The sequence below is a fragment of the Lichtheimia ornata genome (genome assembly GCF_029851405.1).
Source record: "Lichtheimia ornata isolate CBS 291.66 chromosome Unknown scaffold00050, whole genome shotgun sequence".
Classification (NCBI taxonomy): Eukaryota; Fungi; Mucoromycota; class Mucoromycetes; order Mucorales; family Lichtheimiaceae; genus Lichtheimia; species Lichtheimia ornata.
The window spans coordinates 15,059-37,805 of NW_026695370.1; the positions used below are offsets into that span (position 1 = coordinate 15,059).

Consider the following 22,747-nt stretch of genomic DNA (forward strand, 5'->3'; position numbering starts at 1 on the left):
ATTGATTCCGGGTTCTTTATGATTTCACTACTTGTACAATAAATATCAACCACCATGGATGACACGTTTTCTTCTCTTCAAAATGGAATATTTTATTTACTCCTCGGCTGTGATATACGCCATGATGTTATTCTCTGGACCAGCAGAGCTATCGGGAAAAGCTATCACATTCTTGGTGCCGAGTTCAGTCAATAACGAATACAGTTGCTTGGGTGATTCAAAGGATTGGCGTGATAACAATGAGGCTGCAATACCCACCACGTGTGGTGATGCCATACTATTGGGAAATTCCTATTAGCTTGATATGTTTCATATTTCTTTGTTTGTTGTACCTTGTTCCATCCAATGATTTAACGTTGCCATGTTCACCTCCACCAATCCATGTGCTCACGATATCAGTACCCGGTGCGTACATGCTAACGCATGGACCAGTATTCGAGTACGATGCAACCCTATCAGTGATATCCGTTGCACCAATCACAAAGACATCCGGGCTTGATGAAGGAGAAAAATTACAAGCATCAGCACCTGCATTGCCAGCTGAAACAAAGACAGGGATATTGTGTTCTTGCACAAGGCTGCGGATGGCAGCATTCATGACTCGAGAGGGTGGACCACTGAGGGATAGATTGACCACAGCCTTGCCAGGTGTAGCTGCTTGAACAACATGTGACAATCCTACATCATTGTGAAAAAGAGACAACGTTATTAACTCGCTCGCTACATCTATGCATTGTTGTATTGTTTTACCTTTGAGCATGGTACTCAATTTGCCATCACCCGTTTTGTTGAGAATCTTGACCGATTGGATGTTGGCAGCCTTAGCCACACCGTATACTTTGCCTGCCACTTTGCCTGCCACATGGGTACCTTCCAATATCCCACATGGGCCGATTAGACCACTACCATCTCATGTAATAAAGGTAAACAGCATACCATGTCCTGCAAAATCGGTATCTTCTTCTTCTTGTACGAAATTTGAGGATGTAAATGCCCTTCCTTCGAAATCAGGGTGCTCGACATGGACACCGGAATCCAACACAAACACGTCAACTCCATGCCTGGAAATACTACATGTTAGTCCTTGTTGCATTCCTTTTCTTTGCAATGCATTACCCTTCATCATCAGCATAGTCGTATATGGATAAATCATTCAACTCGCGTTGACGAATGCGTGCTAAACCCCAGTTAGGGCTTACAGCTTTATAATGTATGGATCGTTTCTCAACCGGCATAGATCGTGTAAGCGTAGTCTTGTATACATTATCACTTTCAATAAACTCGATAGCGTCGTCTTGATGCAAGAGTTGAACGAACTGATCATCCAATGCGCCGGTCATTGTAAAGAAGCTGTCTCCCATATGTATGGAATCCATGAGTATAGGGGTGTTTGTATCGGCTGCTTGATAGCTAACGTCTCCACCGCTTGCCATGGACACCATGAATTCGTTATGCTTGGATGCAAGGAATGCGTGTGCTATACCATATTCAATGTCGTTATTAGGATTGCACACCTATACATGCTATGCTTAAAAGCTTACCGGAGCTCGCATTGTATGCGGGGTTGAATTTAATCACATACGCTGCATGATCGGTTGTGTCACGATAGGCGCCGGCTGCTGCAGCGGAAACGGCGTATGCGATCGCACAGCAGCTTGAAAGAGCTAATGGCAGTTTCATCCGACGTAGATATAAGCAATGTCAGCACAATGTAGAAAAAAGCAAGAAGAAAAGGATCGAGATAGGGCCGTCATATAATATCGGGAGGTGGCATGATGTGGGTAAAAAACAATCTCACACAAATGTCTTCGTTCTAGCAAACAAATCTATCATATATCCACCGAAGAATGGCTGCATAGTCCAGGGGAGATAGATCCACGTGTACATGTAAAAGCAAACAAATCAGACACCGCAAAATGCATTATCCGTCGACATCGTTTCCCTGTTTGTGAGCATTCATCATCAATCATTGAAAACGTGAGAATGATGTATGGCGGTAGGAGCCTTTGGGTATTAAACAACATGGCTCAATCTATGACTTTTATGTTCTAGATGTGTGTCAGTGAACATCATTTAAGACGAGGATGTGGGGAAAGGTGAGGTTTAGTGATGGCGTTGTTCATGCAATGAAAAAGCAGTAACTTTGGATGCTGAATCACTTTAGAGGAGGTGAAAAATGGTAGACGTCCATGTCAAGTTGCTTTATAGATCAGCATTTTGAAGGTATTCCTCGGGTCAAATTATATCAAAGACATCTTTATTATCAAGTGCTTGTCTACTTTGGATGTACCATGAGCCATCGTTCATTGTCATTTAATCCTGAAAGTCAGCACCGCTAGTGTGTGGCTGCAAATTGCATACCAGGATGGATTTCACATTTCAAAAGCAGCAAGGTGATATTACGCGCGTCGCTTGAACTTGTTCCCTTTACGCATAAGGTATCCTATCCACTTTCTTCTACACACATTCCCTTCACCGATCCCAACAATAACGTCCATTCTCTATTAGATACAACAACAAACAACATGGTACGTGCGCTTACAACTTGGGCCGATTGAGTGTTGCATGTAACTTATTCCTGCATGTTTATGGGTCTAGTTGCTTCGTATTCGATCCAAGGAAGGCATGAGCCGCATTCAAGTCGAGGCAAGCGACACATTTGCCGATCTGGCTGAAAAGGTATAATAGACAGTGTGTAAAGTATTATGCATTAACAGCTTTGGAAGATCGCGGCCACACTCCAACTTGCAGATGCCGGCACGATCGCTGTAGGCGACTCACCCAAACCAGAGGCAGCGACACCTATCACGACCATGAGCGACAAGACTCTAGGATCGGCTAACTTAAAGTAATGTATCAGCTTCGTTTCCATACACATTCAACTCACATTCGTTGATCAGGCACGGTGATATCGTCTATGTGTCCTATGCTGAAAAGCCGACAACGACCGAAGCAGCATCTTCATCATCGACAGCAGCCAACTCTTCAGAATTTATTCCAATGAACGAGCTCGCAAATATTAAGCAGGAGCCTGTGGATGATCTGCTCGAGAAGGAACGGGGTTTAATCAAACGCCCAAAGGATACCAAGTTGTAAGTGGTCATTGGGAAAGAAGGATGATGACAAGTGTTGGGTTATGAACTCGTTTTTTTCATTTCAGTTGTCGACACGGTGACAATGCCATGTGTGATTACTGTATGCCTCTCGAGGTAAGTTGTTTATTGAATGGATCATACGAGGGATGTATTAACATGAGTATATTGCATATAGCCTTATGATGCTGGTTATTTGGAAGAGAACAAGATCAAGCACATGTCATTCCAGGCCTATCTTCGCAAGATTGATGCTGCCAAGCAAACGAGTGCGCCATCTTCTACAGTACTCAAGCACCTACCGCCTCTTGAAGAACCGGATTACAGAGTCAAGGTCCCATGCTCTGGTGGTCACGCACCTTGGCCGGAGGGTATTTGTACAAAGTGTCAACCCAGTGCCATCACGCTTCAAAGACAGGCAAGTATGGCTGCTATCAGAGGAAGAGGTATCAATGGCTGACACGTGGCATTAGATCTATCGAATGGTGGATCACGTTGAGTTTGCATCAGCTGGAGTCATCGATACCTTTTTGAATGCTTGGCGTGAATCGGGCACACAGCGATTTGGATATTTGATTGGACGATACGAGCCCTATACCGAAGTACCACTTGGCGTTAAGGCGGTTGTGGAAACAATCTATGAGCCACCTCAGGAGGATCACATGGATGGTATTAAGCTATCGTTGCCATGGGATGAGGAAGAAGCTATGGTGAATCGTGTGGCGGAAGCGTGCGGGCTCAAGATGGTGGGCATGGTATTCACGGATCTTATCGATGACGGCACCGGCAAAGGAACAGTGGTTGCGAAGCGACACGTGGATTCGTACTTTATGTCATCACTCGAATGTGCATTTGCAGCTGATATGCAACGCCGCTATCCAAATCCTTGTCGACACTCAGCTACTGGCAAATATGGATCCAAGTTCTTGACATGTGTTATTTCAGGCGATACGGAAGGCAACATTGACGTCAAGGCATATCAAGTATCAGAAACGACCGTTGCCCTCAAGGAAGCTGACATCATTGAGCCCAGCCGTAAAGCTTCCGTTATGCGTGTCCAAGAGAGTGTGCCTCATGAACGATACGTGCCTGAGGTGTTTTACAAGTTCAAGAATGAATATGGCGTTGTGGTTAAGCAATCAGCTAAACCTACATTCCCTGTTGAATATCTTTTGGTTAATGTAAGTTGGGGTGATGCTTGCAAGGAATGGAATAGATATTCATGGGCGTCTTTTATCATAGGTCACACATGGTTTCCCACAAAGTCCCAATCCTTTATTCCATGCCAGCCCATGTTACAGTATTGAGAACCGCCACACAGGTGTACAAGATGTCAACACGCTCTCTCGATACTTGAATTCCTCTGGTGATCTCAAGCAGCTATTATCCGATTTCCATGTTTTGTGTTTCATTCGGAAGCTTAACATGCTCAATGATGATGAGTTTTCTGTTCTCTGCAACGTGGCAACCAAATCGGATGTGCCAGCCGAAGTACTAGAGCAGCTTACTGGATGGAAAACCATGACTATGGTACTAAAGGAAGCAGGTACGTCCTTTGTTTATTCCGAAATAAGGGTAGAGAACATTAGCTGATCCAATCGTTTGGTTATAAAATAGAAGGAAACGCGCGCTTTAATACGCCATCGACACAATCGGCAACACCTTCCGGTGCCGTTACCCCTGCAACATCCGACCTTGCTGAAGTTTCTTGTCGACACTGTACATTTGCCAATGCAGCTGGTGCTGTCAACTGCGAAATGTGCGGTTTACCTCTCAATGAATAGAAGATCAACCATATCACACGCACGCACATACACACAACATTGTTAAATCATACACCTAGTACAATATCAAAACACCCCCCCCTTTTAACGACCTCGTTCACCATTTGACTTGCTCCGTTACGATAGCAATGTTTTGCTCCTTTAACAAGAAAAATTATCCATTTCGCCAAATTTCATGCATGAATGTAGATCACAATAATGAACCTTGTGAGTTTGAGGAGAGAGGAGTGAGAGTGGTGTGTGAAGAGAGAGCAAAAGTGATTGGCCATTATCAACTGCACGTGTGGTTCTCCGAATAGAAAGTGCACATGTCGCATGCATACAGCTCTTGTATACTTTGCATTGTCACGTTGCAGTGCAGATGCTTGTTATTTATATGACGCGAATGTGTAACAATAATAACGATGATGGGGCGGTTAATGGTCATGCGAACGAATAGCAAGCAAGGCACATGCTCTCCTTGATGAAGGCAGCTCCTTCATTGGAAGCTTTTGGCCCAAGATTGGTTGTATCAACTATCATCAAGCATTGTATATTTTTGGATTCTAGGATCAAGACACAAAGTCATTCTTGGAAAAAAAGAAGAGATGTTTATTGCTATCTATAGATGATTTCCTTTTTTTCACAGGTTTAACCAGAAAAGTGTAAAAGTGGGCTGAATGAATGATAGGGAAATCCAATTGTTACAAGTAGTAAGTGAAAAACAAAATGGGTGCAGCTAAAGCCATCCATGTAGTGAACGCCAAAGAAATGGTGGATGCTGCTGTGCTACCTGGTTGATCTGCTGCAGAACCAGAATCTGATCCCGAGCCTGAGCTAGGGCTTGAAGATGAGTTGTTGTTGTTGCTGCTGTTAGCTGATGGATGTGGATCAGCCTCCGTTGGGTACACAAATGACGTTTCCCAGTAGGGCTGGGTGATGTTCATGCACTCTTGTACAGTCACCACGTTGAACGTCTCTTGCAATTGAGGAAGCCATTTTTCAGCCATTGATACAGTAGAGTTATTGAGCTCATGTTCCTAAAGATATTACATGAATTGAGCAAGAAGGCCAATGATACCAAAGATAAGATGCATGGATGACTTACCAAGATGATATGACCTTGTTGATTATCGCTGCCATTCTTACGAGCTTCGATCCAACCGTTAAAATATCCATCAACAGTATCAGGGCTGAGGTTACCGCCACCATCACCAGGCATGTTCCAGTCATTGGTGTCTTCATCCCAAAGAACGGTACGCATGCCCATTTGCCATGCAATGGCACGCACACGATCATCCACATCACCATAAGGTGGACGCCCTAAGAGAAGCATAACAACGTGTCAGCTTACAACATGCATTTACAAATATTGATGTATAATACTTGCAGCAACGAGGCGTCACATTCGTGGCCTCTTTGACGGCACGAAGCGACCAATAGAACTCGGCAACCACCAATTCGTTTGTTTGAGCCGTCATTTGTGGATGAGACCATGTGTGGATGCAGATAACGTGGCCATTGTTTAATGCACGTTGAGCAGCTGCAGGGTATGTTACAACGTTAGATCCAATGTACTATACATCAAATGTTAGGCATCACAACATGTATGTATGTATGACAAGTGGATGTCTTACAAATAGTGTGGCTGTTTGGTTGTGCTTGGCCAAAAAGTTGTAGAGATTGGGTTCGGACCAAGATGAAGTAGCGTTATCATCCGTGGGATTAAAGGGACCATCATCGTAGGTCAACCCCCAATCACCAACTCGGGGACAATAATAGATGTCTTCTGGCAAGTCGTTTGTCTTTGGCTTGACACAATTGGTAGCCGACCACCAGCAGTAAGGGTCGGCATTAGAATCGTATCCTGACATATCCAAATCACCGTTGCTTTTGGCTGTGTGGATGGTTGCATTGGGTACTTTGCTCCAGTCAATGGATTGGATCACTTTTTGAATCTCTGGATGGTTCGTTGTTGGCTTTCCCCAAGGCTCAGGATATGCGCTTAGGTTAAGTGTTTGCCTTGACAAGGTATCTGTAATTTGAGGTCCATCACCTGATGGGTAGCTTGAAATTGTGTCCGCAGGTTTTGGAAAATCCGGTAACCATGTAGGAGATGCTTGAGGCAAAAGACCTGATGAGGAAGATGGTGATGGTGATGATGATGATGGTGTACCGCCATCCTGTTGACAAGAGCCCATTTGGATTGTGGATGACAACAAGGCAGCAATTGCAACTAAAATCCGGTTGCGAGGAGCCAACATTGCAGCAATCAATAGGTATTAAAAAGAAGAAGAAAAAAAGTGTTATGCCAATAGAAAGATTACAGCATCGATAGCCACCTTTTATATCTGTGCGCGATCAAATACCGCGGGATTGGGGAAGGAGTATACTTAGCTGCGCCCAGTTTTTATTTATCTTGTGTGCCAAGGCACAACAGTTGCCATGATACAGTATTGCTAGGCCACTGCTTTGTTATTGATCTCCACATCGTGGCTGTAGCGGTTGCTCTTTTTCCCGCTCCCTTTTCATTCACAAATTCACCCGTTTTAGATATTTTGTTCTTTGTTTACCTTGTACAGCTGTTGCACAGCCTCAGGAAATAGAAAAAGGTTGATCCCATGCATACCTTTTTTCACCCTATAGCCTTTAGCTACTACCCATTCTAAATAGAAAATGTCTTTTTTGAGAAACAAACGCTTGATGTCGTGTACACGATTAGCACGGAGCCTCCCGCTCGGATCGGCATAAACGACGGAGTGTGCTGTTGACATCCTGCTTTTGGCACGTTAGTAAAAGAACATGAAAAGTAGCTATATCAATGTCACAGGAGACAGCCAGCCTAACGCAATCTTGTTTGGATTGTAAGAATAGCATGTCCAAGTCGGTGGACATAAGGAAGGGGTGGTCAAGTATGGCAACAAGCCTCTCACGTTGGTCATGTATACATGTCAATGGGAGGAAGCAGATAAGGAAAAAAGGCGATCATTTTCATGTGAGCTATTGTTGGCAGTACAACCTCTATTTTGGCATGAGCATTTCATCATAAAGGTATTTGGGACTCTTCTCTTGTCAAGAATGCTTTAGGCTCAATAATCAATCTTGTACACTTATAGCATGTGCTCAACTCCTTTCATCAAGGGGATCAAAGAGGCGAGAGGTGGTGGCGTTCGGTGAAAAAGAGTGTGAGACTTGTTTCATGCAAATGCGATGATCACACCTTACATGGATACCAAAAAGAGTATGCGTGTAAAGAGGTATCTTGCATGAGGCAAATATACGGTGTTGTAGTAGAAGATCCTTGTGATAATAATGACCATGTTGAATGGACTATAATCGGGGTATCCATGATATTCAAGGGCAGCAGCAACAACAAGAGGATCAAAGAGTGAGTCTGTGCACTATAAAGTGTACCACACAATCATTGCCGAGATATGCCCTGTGCGTAAGTGATGAAGAAGCACGAGCGTCAAACAGCACCAATGAAGCCAAATGCCTATTGTTTGCAAAAAAGAGTAAACCAAAGTAATGGGGTGATAAGCACAGTTAAGGTAACAAATTGAGGAGCGGGGCTGCTCCGTTAATGTTACACATTTGATGTCGTGTTCCTCGCCAGCCCAGATATGCGGATGCATTTCTTTTTCTTTTTTTAACCTCATGTCCTAAGAGGACCCAACAGCAGCATCAATCAACAAGCAAAAGAAAGGGTGAAACTGTATTTTGATAACAATCATGATGGGTAAACCAAGATAAGGGTAATAGAGAGATCTAAGGTGTAATAATCGGAATCATGCGACAACCCGTAAAATCACATTTTGTGTATCCCCAGGGAAAAAGCATTGATCCACAAATCAATTCCTGACGATCCATCATGGCCCTTCATCATCGATGACGTCGTTTAGTTGAGGATGATGTGGGTCTGGAAGGAGGGGTTGTAAAGTAAGGTCGAGGGCAGGATTATGGAATCAATCAAGGGGTGGGGCATTGGTTTACTTTCTTTGTTGTTGATGAGATGCATATCAATAATATTGTAAAGAGTCGTCATTGTTCTAACCCATGTGAAGTGCACGCATAGTAAAAGAGATTGTGAATGTGATATGTGTTACTTTGGTGGGGGGCACCAACCAACCAACCAACAATGAATGAACATCCGAGAGAGTATTGTATCTCGTACGTGCACAACAACAAGAGTTGGTGTTCTCTTTCAAAGTCAGTATGAGCCCCAGGCCATCTTTCTTGTAGTTTGCTGAACCTTGTTCTCTTTCTCTTCCTCTTCCTTGATCCTTTCTTTCTCGGATGATGCAGCTTTCCTCACCGATGCCTTCTCCAGTATCAGCTTTGCCATACTCTGGTCAACGAGATTCAACAACGTCCTCCACCAATGCTACAACCACTGCTCCTCCTTTGGAATTACCGCCGATTCTCGATATGTCATCCCATTGCCATACTACAACTACTACAACTAGTAGTATAGGTATTGTATACATACACACACACACACACACACACACATAATCACTCTCTCACCCCTTCTTGCAAAAGGGGGTTAACTTTGAAAAGCTTGCTCACAATTTTTTTCCTTTGCAGTCAACGGCCCGCCTTCACCAACTTCACCACAAAAACCAGATGACAAACAACATGAGGAGTTGCTCATCTCGTCGTCGCCAGTGGCAATGTCAAGGTTGCAAGAAGCTGCTGTTGCACCTGCCTTTTTGGAACCTGCTCCGCAGTTGGACAATCATCGTATCAGCCACTATGAACCCGCGTTTCGACCATTGCTCTTTTCCACCTTTAAGGGCAACCCTTTCCGATCCTCCTCTACTAGTTGTCATTCATCCACTACCGATACTGCTTCTACAGACTCATCCACATCCAATGGAAGCCCACGAAAGTGGAAATTCTTTACCCACAAGATACCATCATTGCAAATACCCGTTCCTCGTCGATCTTTTCCAGTCCTTCAACCCAAGTCGCGTGGTGCTTCTTCTTCATCATCCAAGGAAAACAACCATCATCAGCAACAGCATCATCATCATCATCGTACTACTCGTAACCAACAGCAACAACAACAACATCCTAATCATCAGCCACAGCAACAGATCATGGAAAGAGATGATCAGCCTCAATATCGAGATGTATACTCACCCATGTCACCTACAATGGCCTCTGCCTCTGCTGCAGCTGCTGCAGCTGCTGTAAAGCATCATCCAGGATCATCAGTGGCGGAAGCATTTCTCAAATGTCTACGGTTGTCGGGCTTACAACGACAATCAACCACGCCACCACCTCCTTGTTCATTGTCGTCATCTTCGTCATCAACGCACAGTAGCAGCAGTGAAGATGAAACAGCATTGCTTGAAGAACAAGATCCTGCAACTCGATTAGCAGCTGAAGCATTGGCAGCTGCGTCAGCAGATGCGCATCACCGTGCGGCACAAGGTGAACAACTCGTATCACTTGTGATGCACCAAAAAAAGCGATCATCATCGTCGGGCCTGGATCACTCGCAATTTCTTACAAAGAACGCCCATATTAAACGACCACGCAACGCATGGATTCATGTAAACATAACCCACCCACTCGTACACATATCCCTTAAACCCCCTTGATACTAACATGCAGCATTTGACGTTATCCTAGTTTCGTTGCCATTATGGTCAAGCGCTTAAATCTCAGGATCCCACTCTACGAGCAGAAGAAATCTCAAAGTGAGTGATGCATCCTTTGTGTGCAACATTGTAACAATGTGCTAATATTATTATCATCAAAAGACGTGCATCACGACGTTGGGGTCGCTTGTCGGAGAAAGAAAAGAAACCATGGCATGCTCTTGCTGAACAAGAAAAATTAGCTCACAAGGAAGCCTTCCCTGAATACCGCTATTGTCCCAAGCGTCATTCTTCATCGTCCACCGCATCTTCCTCAACAACCTCATCCACCCTTTCTTCATTGTCCACCCCTACCAGTGCTACCAAAACAAGCCAACCATTGCATTTTCACCATGATATTGTTGACGCTCAATCAATGGTGAGTGACGATAATGGTAGTCATCGATACAAGAAGGCTAGAAGACGAACAAAATGATCACGTCAACTCGATTTTCTTGTTTTGTACAAAATCCAACATCACAGCACTCACAACACATTTACACGCTCTCTGTATCCTCCGCATTGATCAAAACACTCATACCACAAAAACACGTACACGCTATCTGAAGGGACGGCCCTCTTCTTCTCTTTCACATATATCACCCACCAACCAATTGTCTTTTGATACCACGTTTGATTACTACTTTGTGTTTGCTGATTTGCTATTTAATCTTGAGTTGTTATACACACACACACACACACATGCAAAATGATTTTGTTTTTTCAGGTTTAAAACCCCAATCTTTCCCCCACCCCTTATTTCTTGCAAGACGCAATACAGAGCTTCTTCTCTTTTAACTTGGCCTGTGGGAATACTGTTGTGCTTTGCATTGATGTTTATATATATACATTCGGGTACTCAGGTTTATCAAATGCATTATCCATTCTCATGTAGACTGATATCATCAGTCACTCTTCTAGAAGCATACGAGTAAACTCACGGGTGACAACGGCATCTATATAGCTCTCCATAATGCATGTTGGAATGATCTTGGATCAAAGCTACATATACATTTTTATTCAGCAGCAGCGATGATGACATAGGGTTCCTTTTACAAGAGACCACCATCAGTCGAGGAGAAGGATGGTGTTCCAAATACCACCGGGTATGTGACAACTTCCCACTGCACCATGATGTACAGGGTTCGGCCTATGCACATCATGCACCACTTAGATCCGCTTTTTGCAAGAAGCCAAAATGCCCCTTTATACCGTACACGCTATGGTCCAAAAGGCAGACTCGCAATCATCATGAAGTATAAATACGCCAGCGAGATTTCGGTTTATTCTTATTACTTGAATCTTCATCCTCGATACGCCAATGAAGTTATTTTTTGCCGTAGATGCCCTTGTACTTTTGCTTGCAACCGGTGCGTTGGGACAGCAACAATCTAGTGCGACGACAACCACATCAGCGAGTGGTAGCAGCAGCAGCAATGATAGTCCTATCGCTCAAAGCTCACCAGCTTGGTTGTCGGATGTGAAGCCGTTGCCTAGCAACATCAAAAATATCCATTTGATGTATCCAAGATACTTACAAAATCATTGCATGGCGATGTAAACAATCAAGCACTGCAAGGTTATCCACAACCTTCAAAGCTGCCACCAACAGATTCTCCTGAGGTGCAAGCTGTTATCAAGGCTATTGATTGGACCAAGGTCCCCAACATCCCCCCGCGTAAGACAAGATCGGATGGCTATGTTAGCATCCAAGATTACAACAACAATACTGATCCCGATTGCTGGTGGAGTGCTTCTCGTTGTGTCAAGGTACAAGGATACATACACCCATCCACCACTTATTCATTTGTATCCGTTGTATCTTTATTAATGATGCTTCATCATAGCCTAAATACCCTGGTCTTCCAGAGGATGTATCTTATTGCCCAAATGTGGGTGATTGGGGTTTGGTGAGTATAGTTGTTGTTGATTTGTGCATTTTGACATCTTAATTTATTCTTACAACAAAAACACATTGCACACCGATTTCATACGTAGACGTTTGACGATGGCCCACTGACACCTGACGAGCGTGAAGCAGCTGCAGAAGAGTCCGAATTCTACAACTTTTTGGCCGAGCATCAGCAAAAGGCTGATTTGTTTTGTAATTATACCTGCACAAATCCATGAAAGCGTACTTATCATGTTGTCTCTTGTAGATATCGGGTCGAATGTTTTCAAGGCACCTGCGGCTGCACAACGTGCTTTAGCTGATGGACACACCCTTTGCTCTCATACATGGTCTCATCCTCCTATGACGTCTCTCTCAAACGAACAAGTAGTGTCCGAATTGTATTGGACATTACGTGTTATCAAAGAGAGCACTAACGTCACTGTAAAATGCTGTAAGTTCCACGATACAAACATAGACTTATATAATGTTGACATGCCATCATGGTGCCTCTCTTAGGGCGCCCACCTTATGGTGATGTTGATGATCGTGTACGTGCTATTGCTTGGCAAATGGGTATGCATACGATTCTTTTTGATCAAGTCAGCTTTGATTGGAGTCTCCCTGGTGGTCCTGGTGGTGATAACATGCCACCTTCCATCATTGATGGTTACTTTGAGGGGTGGATCCAAGCTCTTAAGGATGGTACCGATAATCGACGTGGCCACATTGTTCTGGCAAGTAGCATTAAACCTACCACGTATTATTAGCAGGCTAACATCTTTTATTGGTTACAGCAACATGAGCACAGCAATGCATCAGTGTCCTTGGCTGAAAAGTGGTTACCCAAGATCAAGGAAGTGTTCAGAGTTGTATCGTACACACAATGCATGAATGTATCGAATCCATATTGGGAAGAAGGTTTTGCCTATCCAACTGACAATGTAAAACGAACAATGTTGCTCTCACTCGATCGCATTCTTCCCACCACCATCAAAACCACCACCAACATATCCATAATCATGAGCGCGCTTGCTTTGGCTAGTGCCATCTACTACATTATGTAGCATTCATGTATGTATAAATATAGTAAAATGAATCCATATCATCTTCTTTATTCGAGGATTAGCCTAAGTTATGGGTGTTCTATCAACGCCAGAGGGGACTGAGGTGATCCAAATATGGGAACTCTTGTGTGATGTGAAGCGCCGCTCTTTTGTTGCTGCATCTTGGGTTTTCCTTTTCCAGCCATCCTTCTTTCTCTTTCTCTTTCTCCCACTCAATCGTGTTAGGCACCACCCCCCAATGACCAACTCCTACAGCCTTTCAGACTGCTCAAAAAAGCGCGTGTGCTACTTTTACGATCGTATGTTATTATCCTTCACGACATTTCAATATCGTCATGTATCAACCCCCATTTGTGATCCACTGTAGATGACGTTGGAAACTTCAGCTATGGTCCAGGTAGGATTACAGCAACACGTGCACCAATGGGTCGTTCTCACAACATTGTACAACCGTAGGTCACTATATGAAGCCGAAGCGTATGCACATGGTGCACAACATGGTGGTGAATTACGGCTTGTACAACAAAATGGACATTGTGGTAAGTACGCGCTTGTCATTTGGATATGGATAAGGATATGGATAGCTCACTCCTTGTTAAAGAAACCAGTGCGAGCATCCGCTTTTCAAATGACACGGTTCCACTCGGACGAGTACATCAACTTTCTTCAACGAGTTACTCCTGACAACTTGGAGCATTTGGCAGTGCAACATGGCGGGCTTGAACAGGGGATTGCACGATGTAAGGGCACAGGTCTTTGTTATCATCTTCTCGTAGGACTAACTTGATCCATTCCTATAGTCAATGTTGGAGAGGATTGTCCGGTGTTCGAAGGCTTGTTTGAATTCTGTTCTATATCAGCAGGGGGTACCATTGGTAAGTGCTCATCACTAGTTACGTACCATGTTGCTGATCATGCATTGCCATGAATAGGTGCTGCCAACAAGTTATTGAATGGAGAAGCTGACATTGCTATCAATTGGTCGGGTGGCTTGCATCATGCAAAAAAGACAGAGGCATCTGGTTTTTGTTATGTGAATGATATCGTATTGGGTATCCTTGAATTGCTCAGGTAAAGGATATTTCAATCTCCTCCGATTGGACGACGAGCTCACCTACCATCATTTGACAGGTATCACCAACGAGTCTTATATGTGGATATTGACGTACATCATGGCGATGGTGTCGAGGAAGCCTTTTACACAACGGATCGTGTCATGACATGCTCCTTCCACAAATTTGGTGAATTCTTCCCGGGCACGGGTGACATCAAGGTAAGAAAGGGTTGCTTGTTGTCGATTTTGGATACCAATCGTATCGGTGGTTGTTTAGGACACTGGATTAGGGAAGGGCAAACATTATGCAGTGAATGTACCTTTGAGAGATGGCATCGATGACGACACGTACAAGAATGTTTTTCGGCCGGTAAGGATACAAGAGATTATGCAAGTGCTCGAAGCTCATAAGGAAAACAATATAGATCATAAAGCATATCATGGAATGGTATCGACCCGGTGCTGTGGTACTGCAATTGGGTGGTGACTCTTTAGCAGGCGATCGATTGGGATGCTTCAACTTATCTATGCGTGGTCATGCGTCCTGTGTGGAGTTTCTAAAGTCATTTAATGTTCCGATGATTATGGTCGGCGGTGGTGGCTATACAATTCGCAACGTTGCACGAACTTGGACATATGAAACTGGCTTGGCCTTGGGCGAGGATCTATCTCAGAACGAATTGCCATTCAATGACTATTTCGAATACTATGGCCCTGAATACAAATTGGACGTGCCTTCCAACAATATGGCCAATCACAACACACGAGAATACCTTGAAAAGATCATGTGAGTTGACACAAAGAGAATTGGAAGATCCCATAACTAGGAAGCTGACTACTTTTTGTGTAAAGCGCCAAGATCATTGACAACCTTCGCCAATTACCTTTCGCACCCTCTGCAGAACTTCAAGGTACAGTATCAAGATACACGTGCATGTCGATATGCAAAGGGCTAATGTAAAACACTCCCTTAATGTAGAGGTTCCACGGGATATGGATTTGGATGTGGAAGGAGAAGATAGCGAACAGGATGAAGCAGATGCTCGCCAAACCCAACGACATCGTTTAGAACGAATGGGCATATCAGTGTAGTAGAATCATTTAATATTATAACAGAGTTATGCATTCATGTTTTCAACGTCAAATCTCGTACCATTTGCTTCATGCTTTGTTTGTTACCTTGAATGTATATATAGCACCAATACCATCTCTACGTTTGTCATTACAACCACGGCCATAAATGCCTACATAAGCATTTCCTACGTGCACGCTATGTAGCGAAGGAAGGATCTTACATGGGAAAGCATTGGGTAATTCATATATGAACAACAGCGATTCTATTGAAAACAGCAAATATGGGGAATGCAATAGATGAAATCTTTGACTATGTAACAACGGAAGGAAATGGCTATCTCAGCGATGAAAAGGATGCATAGAGATGCTGTGCGATAGGTTTATGCCGATGCTGGGCTTAACACTTGCTGATCGTCACTATGAAGCACCGATGGAGCATTGTCGAAAAAGTCTAAAAGATCCGTGACAACGTCTAGCAAAAGATGTGAGACGACGGCTTTGATAACTTTGTGAAATGACATACCTCGTATATTCTGAACTGATAGATTTTCAGCTGTTCCCCACATATCCACCCACTGATTGATTGTCACAGGGAGTTCGGCATTACAGGTCCTCAACGCAAGGTATAAGCATCCCAAAGCGATTTCTTGTGGTTTACGCGTCAAAATGATCCTTGGCGAACAAACACTACATGTATACTCAAATCGTTAGCATACACCCTTAATCCTTGGTGTGCTCTAACCCATACCTGTCCCAGCAAAACGTCCACGCCACACGAGCAATTGTACTCAACTCAGGGTCCATTTCTAAAAGAGACGTTAATCGTATGTTAGAGCTATCATCATCAGCCATCTTACCTTGTTCCATATGCCTCCAAATGTCTTTGTGATAATCAGGTGATCCAGATCGAGACCTTCGACGTTCTCTCTTATCCACATTTTCAGCTTTGTTGAACCAAGAAACCGCTGCCATTGCTCGAAGTACGTGTAGGCAATAAGTGAAAGGGAGCGTCACCTCAAGATCGAAACTGAGTGCCCGTACCAAGAGTAATTCACCTGTGACCAATGAAGACCGCATCCGAAAATACGTCTGCACCCATCCACTTGAGCATTCCAACACCTTGAATACATCCTTGTGATTCATCATCTTACCTCATCCACTTGCAACACGTCCTCCTTCGGATGATAATATCTGGAGTATACATGCATATGATTAACCGCCATCCTCTATCGATCGAATGGATCATCCAACTTACCGGTATCCCACATTTACCAAGTCGCGTACTTTTCGTGGAACATCCGTTGCTTTGCATGCAAGATGAAGGCAAGTCGTAGCTAATAGCTTGTGTATGTGTTGGATGTCTGTTTGGTTAACCAAAGCGCATAATATGTATATGTTGTCATAAGGCGCACCTCCTCATTGGTATATAGTGGCATCGACTCGTCCACCCACTGATTGTTCCGTACACATTCGTTGTTCTTGTTGACTAGCATAAACTGGTGGAATTGGTTGTAATAAATAATAGCCGTTGCTGTCGTTCTCGCTGGACTACATGCGAACGTGAAGGAATGAGAGTCTTGCATCAAGTGCTGTAGCACGCTTTTGCCTTACAGATCGAGCATTGCACCAGCCTGCCGTAAATAATGGATAGTCGCGAGGTTGGGAATGAGTGGCAGTTCTGTATCTTTCATGGTTGTCAAGGAGTAAAGTTGAAGAGAGTGAGTGGGTGGAGGAGGAGGAGGAAAAGGAAAACGAAGGGCGTAGTGCGCATTCCCTTTTGTGAAACGCGGCAAGTTTATTCCAGCCTGTCAAGCTAAACTCATATTCCTATAACTTGGCACGATGATTCGGTGATGATGCTACTACTCGATTTACAAGTGAAACTATCTCTGGGACTATATTGACATTTTAGCATTGTGCTGCTCTACACATTCTATGGGTTGTTTACTTACCGAGGATATCGGGATCCTCTCCAGGCACAAGATGAGAAGCTTCCACGACCGTGTTGGTCACCAAAGGTGATGATGAAGCTTTGACTTGCTGGATAATTTCTTTACTCGCACTATGTGATCCATCATAAGAATAAATACTTCATCCATGTACAAAGGAGTCTATATCATGACATACAATGTTGATCGTGAAGCGTGGATAACGTGCACAGGCACCACCATTCCCCTAAGACTATGCAAGCTTGCAACCGATCCATACGTCCCACAGTCATACATGAGCTATTTGGGCCTGAAAGCTTAGTAATTTGTATGCGACATTATTATCCACAAAAGAAGGAGGCTTACCGCTTCCTCTTCCTTGGGGCATTTAAGCTTCACAGTGCCATCGGGTGCATCATAGAGGCCATAGTTCTTATTTTTGATGTGTTAGCGTATCCAAAGAATGGTCAACTTTGAGGAGTGCTCGATGATACATACCACATAATTCTCCAGGACCTCTGGAAGGAACTTTCGCCAATAGGCTCGACTCGATAGGGATTGGAAGCAAGCCTCCCTTTGGATAATGCACATGTAAATTTACATAGCAGCCTTGATGCATATAACAACCTCCATCACGTACCTGCTTTCCCACGTATCACGACGTTTCAAGATGGCTGCTGACAATGGAAAACGTTCACCACGCTTGCTCTTCTCTCTTGGTTTGATGTTCATTACCGGATCGATCACACAAACACCGTCAAATGTGCCGGGGTGCATAAATTCGGCCAAGAGCCTATATATAGTTAAGCGCATGTCAAGGCACTACAGCCTGCGATCCATTTGATCATCCACATACATGGCCGTTCCACCAACGCTATGAGCAATTCCAATCACCTTGTTATGCTTATTCTTAAGGCCCATGGCGTTGACTACTTGCTGCGTATCCATGCCATGATCAATCCACGTATCTATCATCATCATCATGATCCTCGCTATCAGCAAAACGGCACCTTTTCATACATCATCGACAACCAAGAAACATACATCCAGGGGTATTTACATGACCATCATTAAGCCGAGCTGAATCGCCATGGTTACGAGAATCCCAAGCATAAAAAACAAGGTCGATTTGCTCATACTGAGGAAGCCTACGTAAGGCATCCAAAAAGCGTTTCATCAAAGGATGCAGCATTTCCTTGTGAAAACTCGTGCCATGTGACCATACAAACGCGATGGATGAAATCGCAGGTTGTAAAGGTGCTTGAAAGGAGTATCTTTCGACTGCAAGATGATGCGTGTCAAACCCTTGAGAGGCTGGATGCACTGGAATGGCGTTGACTTGATCAGGGGTAAACCTCGTCATGCTGTATGAAAGAAATAGCGGAAAGAAAAGCACAAAGGGCAAGTTGGTGGTTGCTTAAAAAAGTCTTCCCGACTAAGATTGGATACACAGGTATCATTTGTCACTCTTACGCCCCTGCATATCATGCAACGCGGTACGCACTTGATAAGGCATCGCCACACAAACAGGTTTTACATGCAATACGATCAAATGCATGCGTATGCTAGTTCAAATTGATGCATCTATTTATGCTTTGTGTAGCCACGAATAAAAAGTAACATCAAACATACGCCAAGAGCAAGTTGAATAGCTTTCTCTTTCTCCCTAGGCATGGTCAAACTATATAGCCCAGACGATTATTATACATTCATCAACCTTCTCAATTGCATCGTGGCTCAATGTAAGGACAACGTCTTTACACGCTATCAAACAAGCACATCTTCTTGCACGTTTTCTTCTCTCAGCTATGAGGAGTTTGATCGCATCACCACGAAGCTTGCCTGCCAATGGCAGTTGTCATTTCTCAAAGACACACCATCCGATACTCCCGTTGCCTTATTAGCTGATCATTCGGTGGACTATGTAATCTCAGTCATTGCTATCATGAAGCTAAAAAGAGTTTTACTGGCTATTGCTCCACGCAACTCCCATGCCGCTATTCGTCATCTGGTGTTGAACGCTGGGGCCAAAACCTTAATCACGTCCAAGAAATACGAGGAAAAGGCTCAAGTTAGCATGGAAAACGACCGACACATAGTCAGCTGCCATAGTTTTGGGATGTTTGATATTCCGGCTATGGTACAAGAACCATTGCATATGGAGGTGGACACGTTGATTGATAGGCAATTTGATCCTGAGGATAAGGAAAAGACGGCTATTATTATCCACAGGTAACTGCTACTATCCCATACATGTCCTATCAAGGAGGTCATACTAAACTTGTCATCATCCGATTTATAGCTCAGGAAGCACGTCCTTCCCAAAGTTGATCCATCTCAGCAATCGATATGTGATTACGTTAGCGCAACATGATTCATATGAGCTGGCTCTTGCAGATAACCCGGATGTGTTACAGTACACGGTAGAGCCCTCTGATGTATTCCTCGTCGGGTTTCCAATGTAAGTCTTATAGCCGCAATGCATGCATCTATGGCGCATTCACATAACGCCATATGACCTTAGGTTCCACATGGGGGGTTTGTACCAGATGTTTAGTCCCATCATGTCACAAGCAAGCACGCTCCTATTCTCCCAGCTGCCAATTCAGCCTCGAGATATCATCACGGCGATCGATACATATAATGTTACCATCTCAGGGCAGCTTCCTATTATACTTGAGCAATTGTACGAGTATTTACAAGAAACCGGCAACACAAAGCCGCTTGAGAAACTTAAAATGTTGCAGTAAGGAGATGTAGATCGCGCCTAGTGATACGTTTTCCTTACTAACAATCATGAAAAAAGCTATGGCGGTGCACCTTTGAGTAAGGAAGTAGGTGATTTCTTCCAATCATTTTGCAAGCTACAATGCCGTTATGGGTCGACAGGTAATAAAGAAAAAAAGCATCAAAGAACACATTCCAACTACGATGATGGATCCTTTAGAAATGGGGATCACGTTTCGCTCTAGTGATTTACATGGCTGGTCAACGCTCCAACCTGTACGTATCATAAGCGATTATTGCTACATGGAGCCTTTTGATGGAAACTTGTATCACCTGGTAATCAAGGCTGGATGCCCTACACTTGCTAATCATTTGGTGACAAGGCCTAATGGAGATTATGCAACCAATGACCTTATGATGGAAGATCCACCAGGATCTCATTGTTGGCGTACAATGGGTCGCTGTGATGATACGCTCGTGATGCGAAATGGTGAAAAAACAAATCCAGTGCCAATGGAAGCTGCCTTGCGTCGTTCACCCTTGATTAATCGATGTACAATCATTGCACAAGATCGGCCTTGTACTGCTGTGCTGATCGAATTATCACCCGAAGAGGCTAAAAAGTACGATGCGAACGATTATTACACACAAGGTAAGAATAAGTAATGGAAGGTTTATTGCTGTTGGCTCATAAATGAAGCACAAATAGTGAAGGCTGCTGTGGACGAGGCTAACAAAGATGCTCCAAAGCATAGCACGATCTTGCCACAAATGATTTATATCCTCCCATTGGAAGAGCAATTACCCGTAACTGAAAAAGGCACGGTGATGCGGGGACGTGCCATTGAGCAGTTTGCAAGTATCATTGATACCATGTACAATAACTTTTTGAGTGGGAATATTACACCTGCTTCGTCTCAAGAGAAAAGAGTAGAAACAGTGACAGCTGATTGGAGCTTGCAGGATATTGAAGACTTGCTCATTCGAGTAGCATGCGACATTTTACAAAGGGATCTAAGCACCTTCGCCAACCAAGATAGCAAGAACCGCTCATTGTTCGATTATGGGCTTGACTCCATCTTGGCAATCCAGCTGCGTAATCGCATTGGCCAATTGTTTGACACCAACCTCGCTGCGAATTTCATATATGAGTATCCTACAATTACATCAATGGCAGCTATCCTCAAACCTGGCGAGAGTAAGATCTCCAAGGACAGCTACCAAGTGACACAGGAATTGCTGATGGATTATTTGGAACGTGCTGATAAGGATTTCGACCGGGTTGTCCATAGCAACGACATCAACAAGCATGACAACGAGGTCGTCCTTCTTACAGGAGCTACTGGTACGCTGGGTGTGTATATCCTAAGGGATCTCTTGTTATCCCCAAAAGTATCCAAAGTATATTGTCCAGTGCGAGGACCTGGTGGCACATTCATTGAAGACCTTGATGTGTTGATGGCAAGGATCAAACAAGCGTTTATTGCTAGACATTTGGATACAACCTTATTGGATGAAGGTGGCAACAAGATACAAGTATTGCCCATGGATATGGATAACTCTTATCATCTTGGATGGGGCAAAGATACGTATGATCGGCTACGTAACGAAGTTACTGTGGTGCAAGCTTGTGCCTGGCTTGTGGATTTTAACCAACCCGTGACCCATTTTGACAAGTCATGCATTCAAGGATTATACAACCTTTTGCATTTTGCTTATCGACACACCAACCCAATCCATGTGCATATTGTTTCCAGTGTGAGTGCGACAGCTGGTGTTGACGCGCCTTCCAATGTTCCTGAATCGGTGTTGATGCCTGCCATTCCTCAAACGGCATTGCCAAATGGGTATGCACAATCCAAATACATCGTTGAGCACTTGTTCGAGTTTTTATGGCGTGACAAAGGATGGCCATGTATGGTGGAGCGTATGGGTCAAGTGTGTGGCGACAATCAACACGCCATGTGGAGCCCATCCGAGATGTATCCTCTCATGATCATTGGTGGTGGTGCCTTCCTTGGAAAAATGCCTGAATTCCCCAATCGCACCATCGATTGGTTACCTGTCGATCATGCAGCTACCGCCATTGTCGATATTATGCTCAAAACGTCGCCATCCCAAGTACAACAAGGTCACGTGTTTCATATCGTCAACCCAACTACAATGACATGGATGGAACTCTTAAGCAACATGCGCACTTGTGGTATCCAATTTGACGTAGTTTCACCTGAGGAATGGGTCACATCGTTAAGCAAGGATCAAGACAATCCTGCCTATCGGCTCCTATCCTTTATGGAAGCAGCAATGAAGTCCTCATCGCCAATTTCCAACATGCAAACAAGGGAAACAAAGAACACGATCAGCGTGACATCAGCTCTTAACGAAACATCAACGTTCAATGTCGACTTTATGAAAAAGCACCTTGAATACTGGAAGAGTATAGGATTTTATAAAGCATGATACAGTAGATACCATATATTGAGCATTCGTCTTTAATAAAGCT

At 43.9% G+C, this 22,747-nt stretch overlaps 9 protein-coding genes across 9 annotated transcripts; 5 read left to right on the forward strand and 4 right to left on the reverse strand.

The window, feature by feature from the left end:
- Positions 1–96: 96 nt before the first annotated feature.
- Positions 97–1,680, reverse strand: O0I10_008965 (uncharacterized protein; the record flags this gene model as incomplete). The annotated part of the gene is made up of 6 exons (XM_058488964.1): positions 97–277; positions 333–678; positions 751–870; positions 937–1,061; positions 1,117–1,477; positions 1,542–1,680. The coding sequence occupies 6 exons, from the start codon at positions 1,678–1,680 to the stop codon at positions 97–99; spliced, it is 1,272 nt and encodes a 423-aa protein (XP_058340190.1).
- An 845-nt stretch (positions 1,681–2,525) lies between these two features.
- On the forward strand, positions 2,526–4,876 carry O0I10_008966 (uncharacterized protein; the record flags this gene model as incomplete). Its single annotated transcript, XM_058488965.1, has 9 exons — positions 2,526–2,528; positions 2,599–2,679; positions 2,727–2,848; positions 2,901–3,092; positions 3,161–3,209; positions 3,271–3,510; positions 3,566–4,273; positions 4,335–4,638; positions 4,710–4,876. 9 exons carry the CDS (start codon positions 2,526–2,528, stop codon positions 4,874–4,876), a joined length of 1,866 nt encoding a protein of 621 aa, XP_058340191.1.
- A 683-nt stretch (positions 4,877–5,559) lies between these two features.
- O0I10_008967 (uncharacterized protein) lies at positions 5,560–7,119 on the reverse strand (the record flags this gene model as incomplete). Its single annotated transcript, XM_058488966.1, has 4 exons — positions 5,560–5,895; positions 5,964–6,178; positions 6,246–6,432; positions 6,493–7,119. The coding sequence occupies 4 exons, from the start codon at positions 7,117–7,119 to the stop codon at positions 5,560–5,562; spliced, it is 1,365 nt and encodes a 454-aa protein (XP_058340192.1).
- A 2,053-nt stretch (positions 7,120–9,172) lies between these two features.
- Positions 9,173–10,939, forward strand: O0I10_008968 (uncharacterized protein; the record flags this gene model as incomplete). Its single annotated transcript, XM_058488967.1, has 4 exons — positions 9,173–9,329; positions 9,443–10,416; positions 10,496–10,563; positions 10,627–10,939. 4 exons carry the CDS (start codon positions 9,173–9,175, stop codon positions 10,937–10,939), a joined length of 1,512 nt encoding a protein of 503 aa, XP_058340193.1.
- Positions 10,940–11,824: 885 nt separating this feature from the next.
- Positions 11,825–13,461, forward strand: O0I10_008969 (uncharacterized protein; the record flags this gene model as incomplete). The annotated part of the gene is made up of 7 exons (XM_058488968.1): positions 11,825–11,983; positions 12,034–12,273; positions 12,351–12,413; positions 12,502–12,607; positions 12,663–12,848; positions 12,914–13,131; positions 13,192–13,461. The coding sequence occupies 7 exons, from the start codon at positions 11,825–11,827 to the stop codon at positions 13,459–13,461; spliced, it is 1,242 nt and encodes a 413-aa protein (XP_058340194.1).
- Positions 13,462–13,699: 238 nt separating this feature from the next.
- O0I10_008970 (uncharacterized protein) lies at positions 13,700–15,607 on the forward strand (the record flags this gene model as incomplete). The annotated part of the gene is made up of 11 exons (XM_058488969.1): positions 13,700–13,760; positions 13,829–13,858; positions 13,918–14,000; positions 14,063–14,201; positions 14,262–14,336; positions 14,394–14,532; positions 14,593–14,734; positions 14,793–14,885; positions 14,941–15,302; positions 15,368–15,426; positions 15,495–15,607. The coding sequence occupies 11 exons, from the start codon at positions 13,700–13,702 to the stop codon at positions 15,605–15,607; spliced, it is 1,296 nt and encodes a 431-aa protein (XP_058340195.1).
- Positions 15,608–15,969: 362 nt separating this feature from the next.
- Positions 15,970–17,280, reverse strand: O0I10_008971 (uncharacterized protein; the record flags this gene model as incomplete). Its single annotated transcript, XM_058488970.1, has 8 exons — positions 15,970–16,061; positions 16,113–16,276; positions 16,338–16,395; positions 16,447–16,678; positions 16,741–16,780; positions 16,845–16,930; positions 17,002–17,137; positions 17,201–17,280. 8 exons carry the CDS (start codon positions 17,278–17,280, stop codon positions 15,970–15,972), a joined length of 888 nt encoding a protein of 295 aa, XP_058340196.1.
- A 136-nt stretch (positions 17,281–17,416) lies between these two features.
- On the reverse strand, positions 17,417–18,880 carry O0I10_008972 (uncharacterized protein; the record flags this gene model as incomplete). Its single annotated transcript, XM_058488971.1, has 8 exons — positions 17,417–17,484; positions 17,542–17,651; positions 17,717–17,817; positions 17,884–17,949; positions 18,016–18,091; positions 18,158–18,310; positions 18,374–18,485; positions 18,562–18,880. The coding sequence occupies 8 exons, from the start codon at positions 18,878–18,880 to the stop codon at positions 17,417–17,419; spliced, it is 1,005 nt and encodes a 334-aa protein (XP_058340197.1).
- Positions 18,881–19,189: 309 nt separating this feature from the next.
- O0I10_008973 (uncharacterized protein) lies at positions 19,190–22,704 on the forward strand (the record flags this gene model as incomplete). The annotated part of the gene is made up of 6 exons (XM_058488972.1): positions 19,190–19,749; positions 19,820–19,978; positions 20,042–20,263; positions 20,324–20,406; positions 20,465–20,896; positions 20,954–22,704. 6 exons carry the CDS (start codon positions 19,190–19,192, stop codon positions 22,702–22,704), a joined length of 3,207 nt encoding a protein of 1,068 aa, XP_058340198.1.
- Between the last annotated feature and the right edge of the window lie 43 nt (positions 22,705–22,747).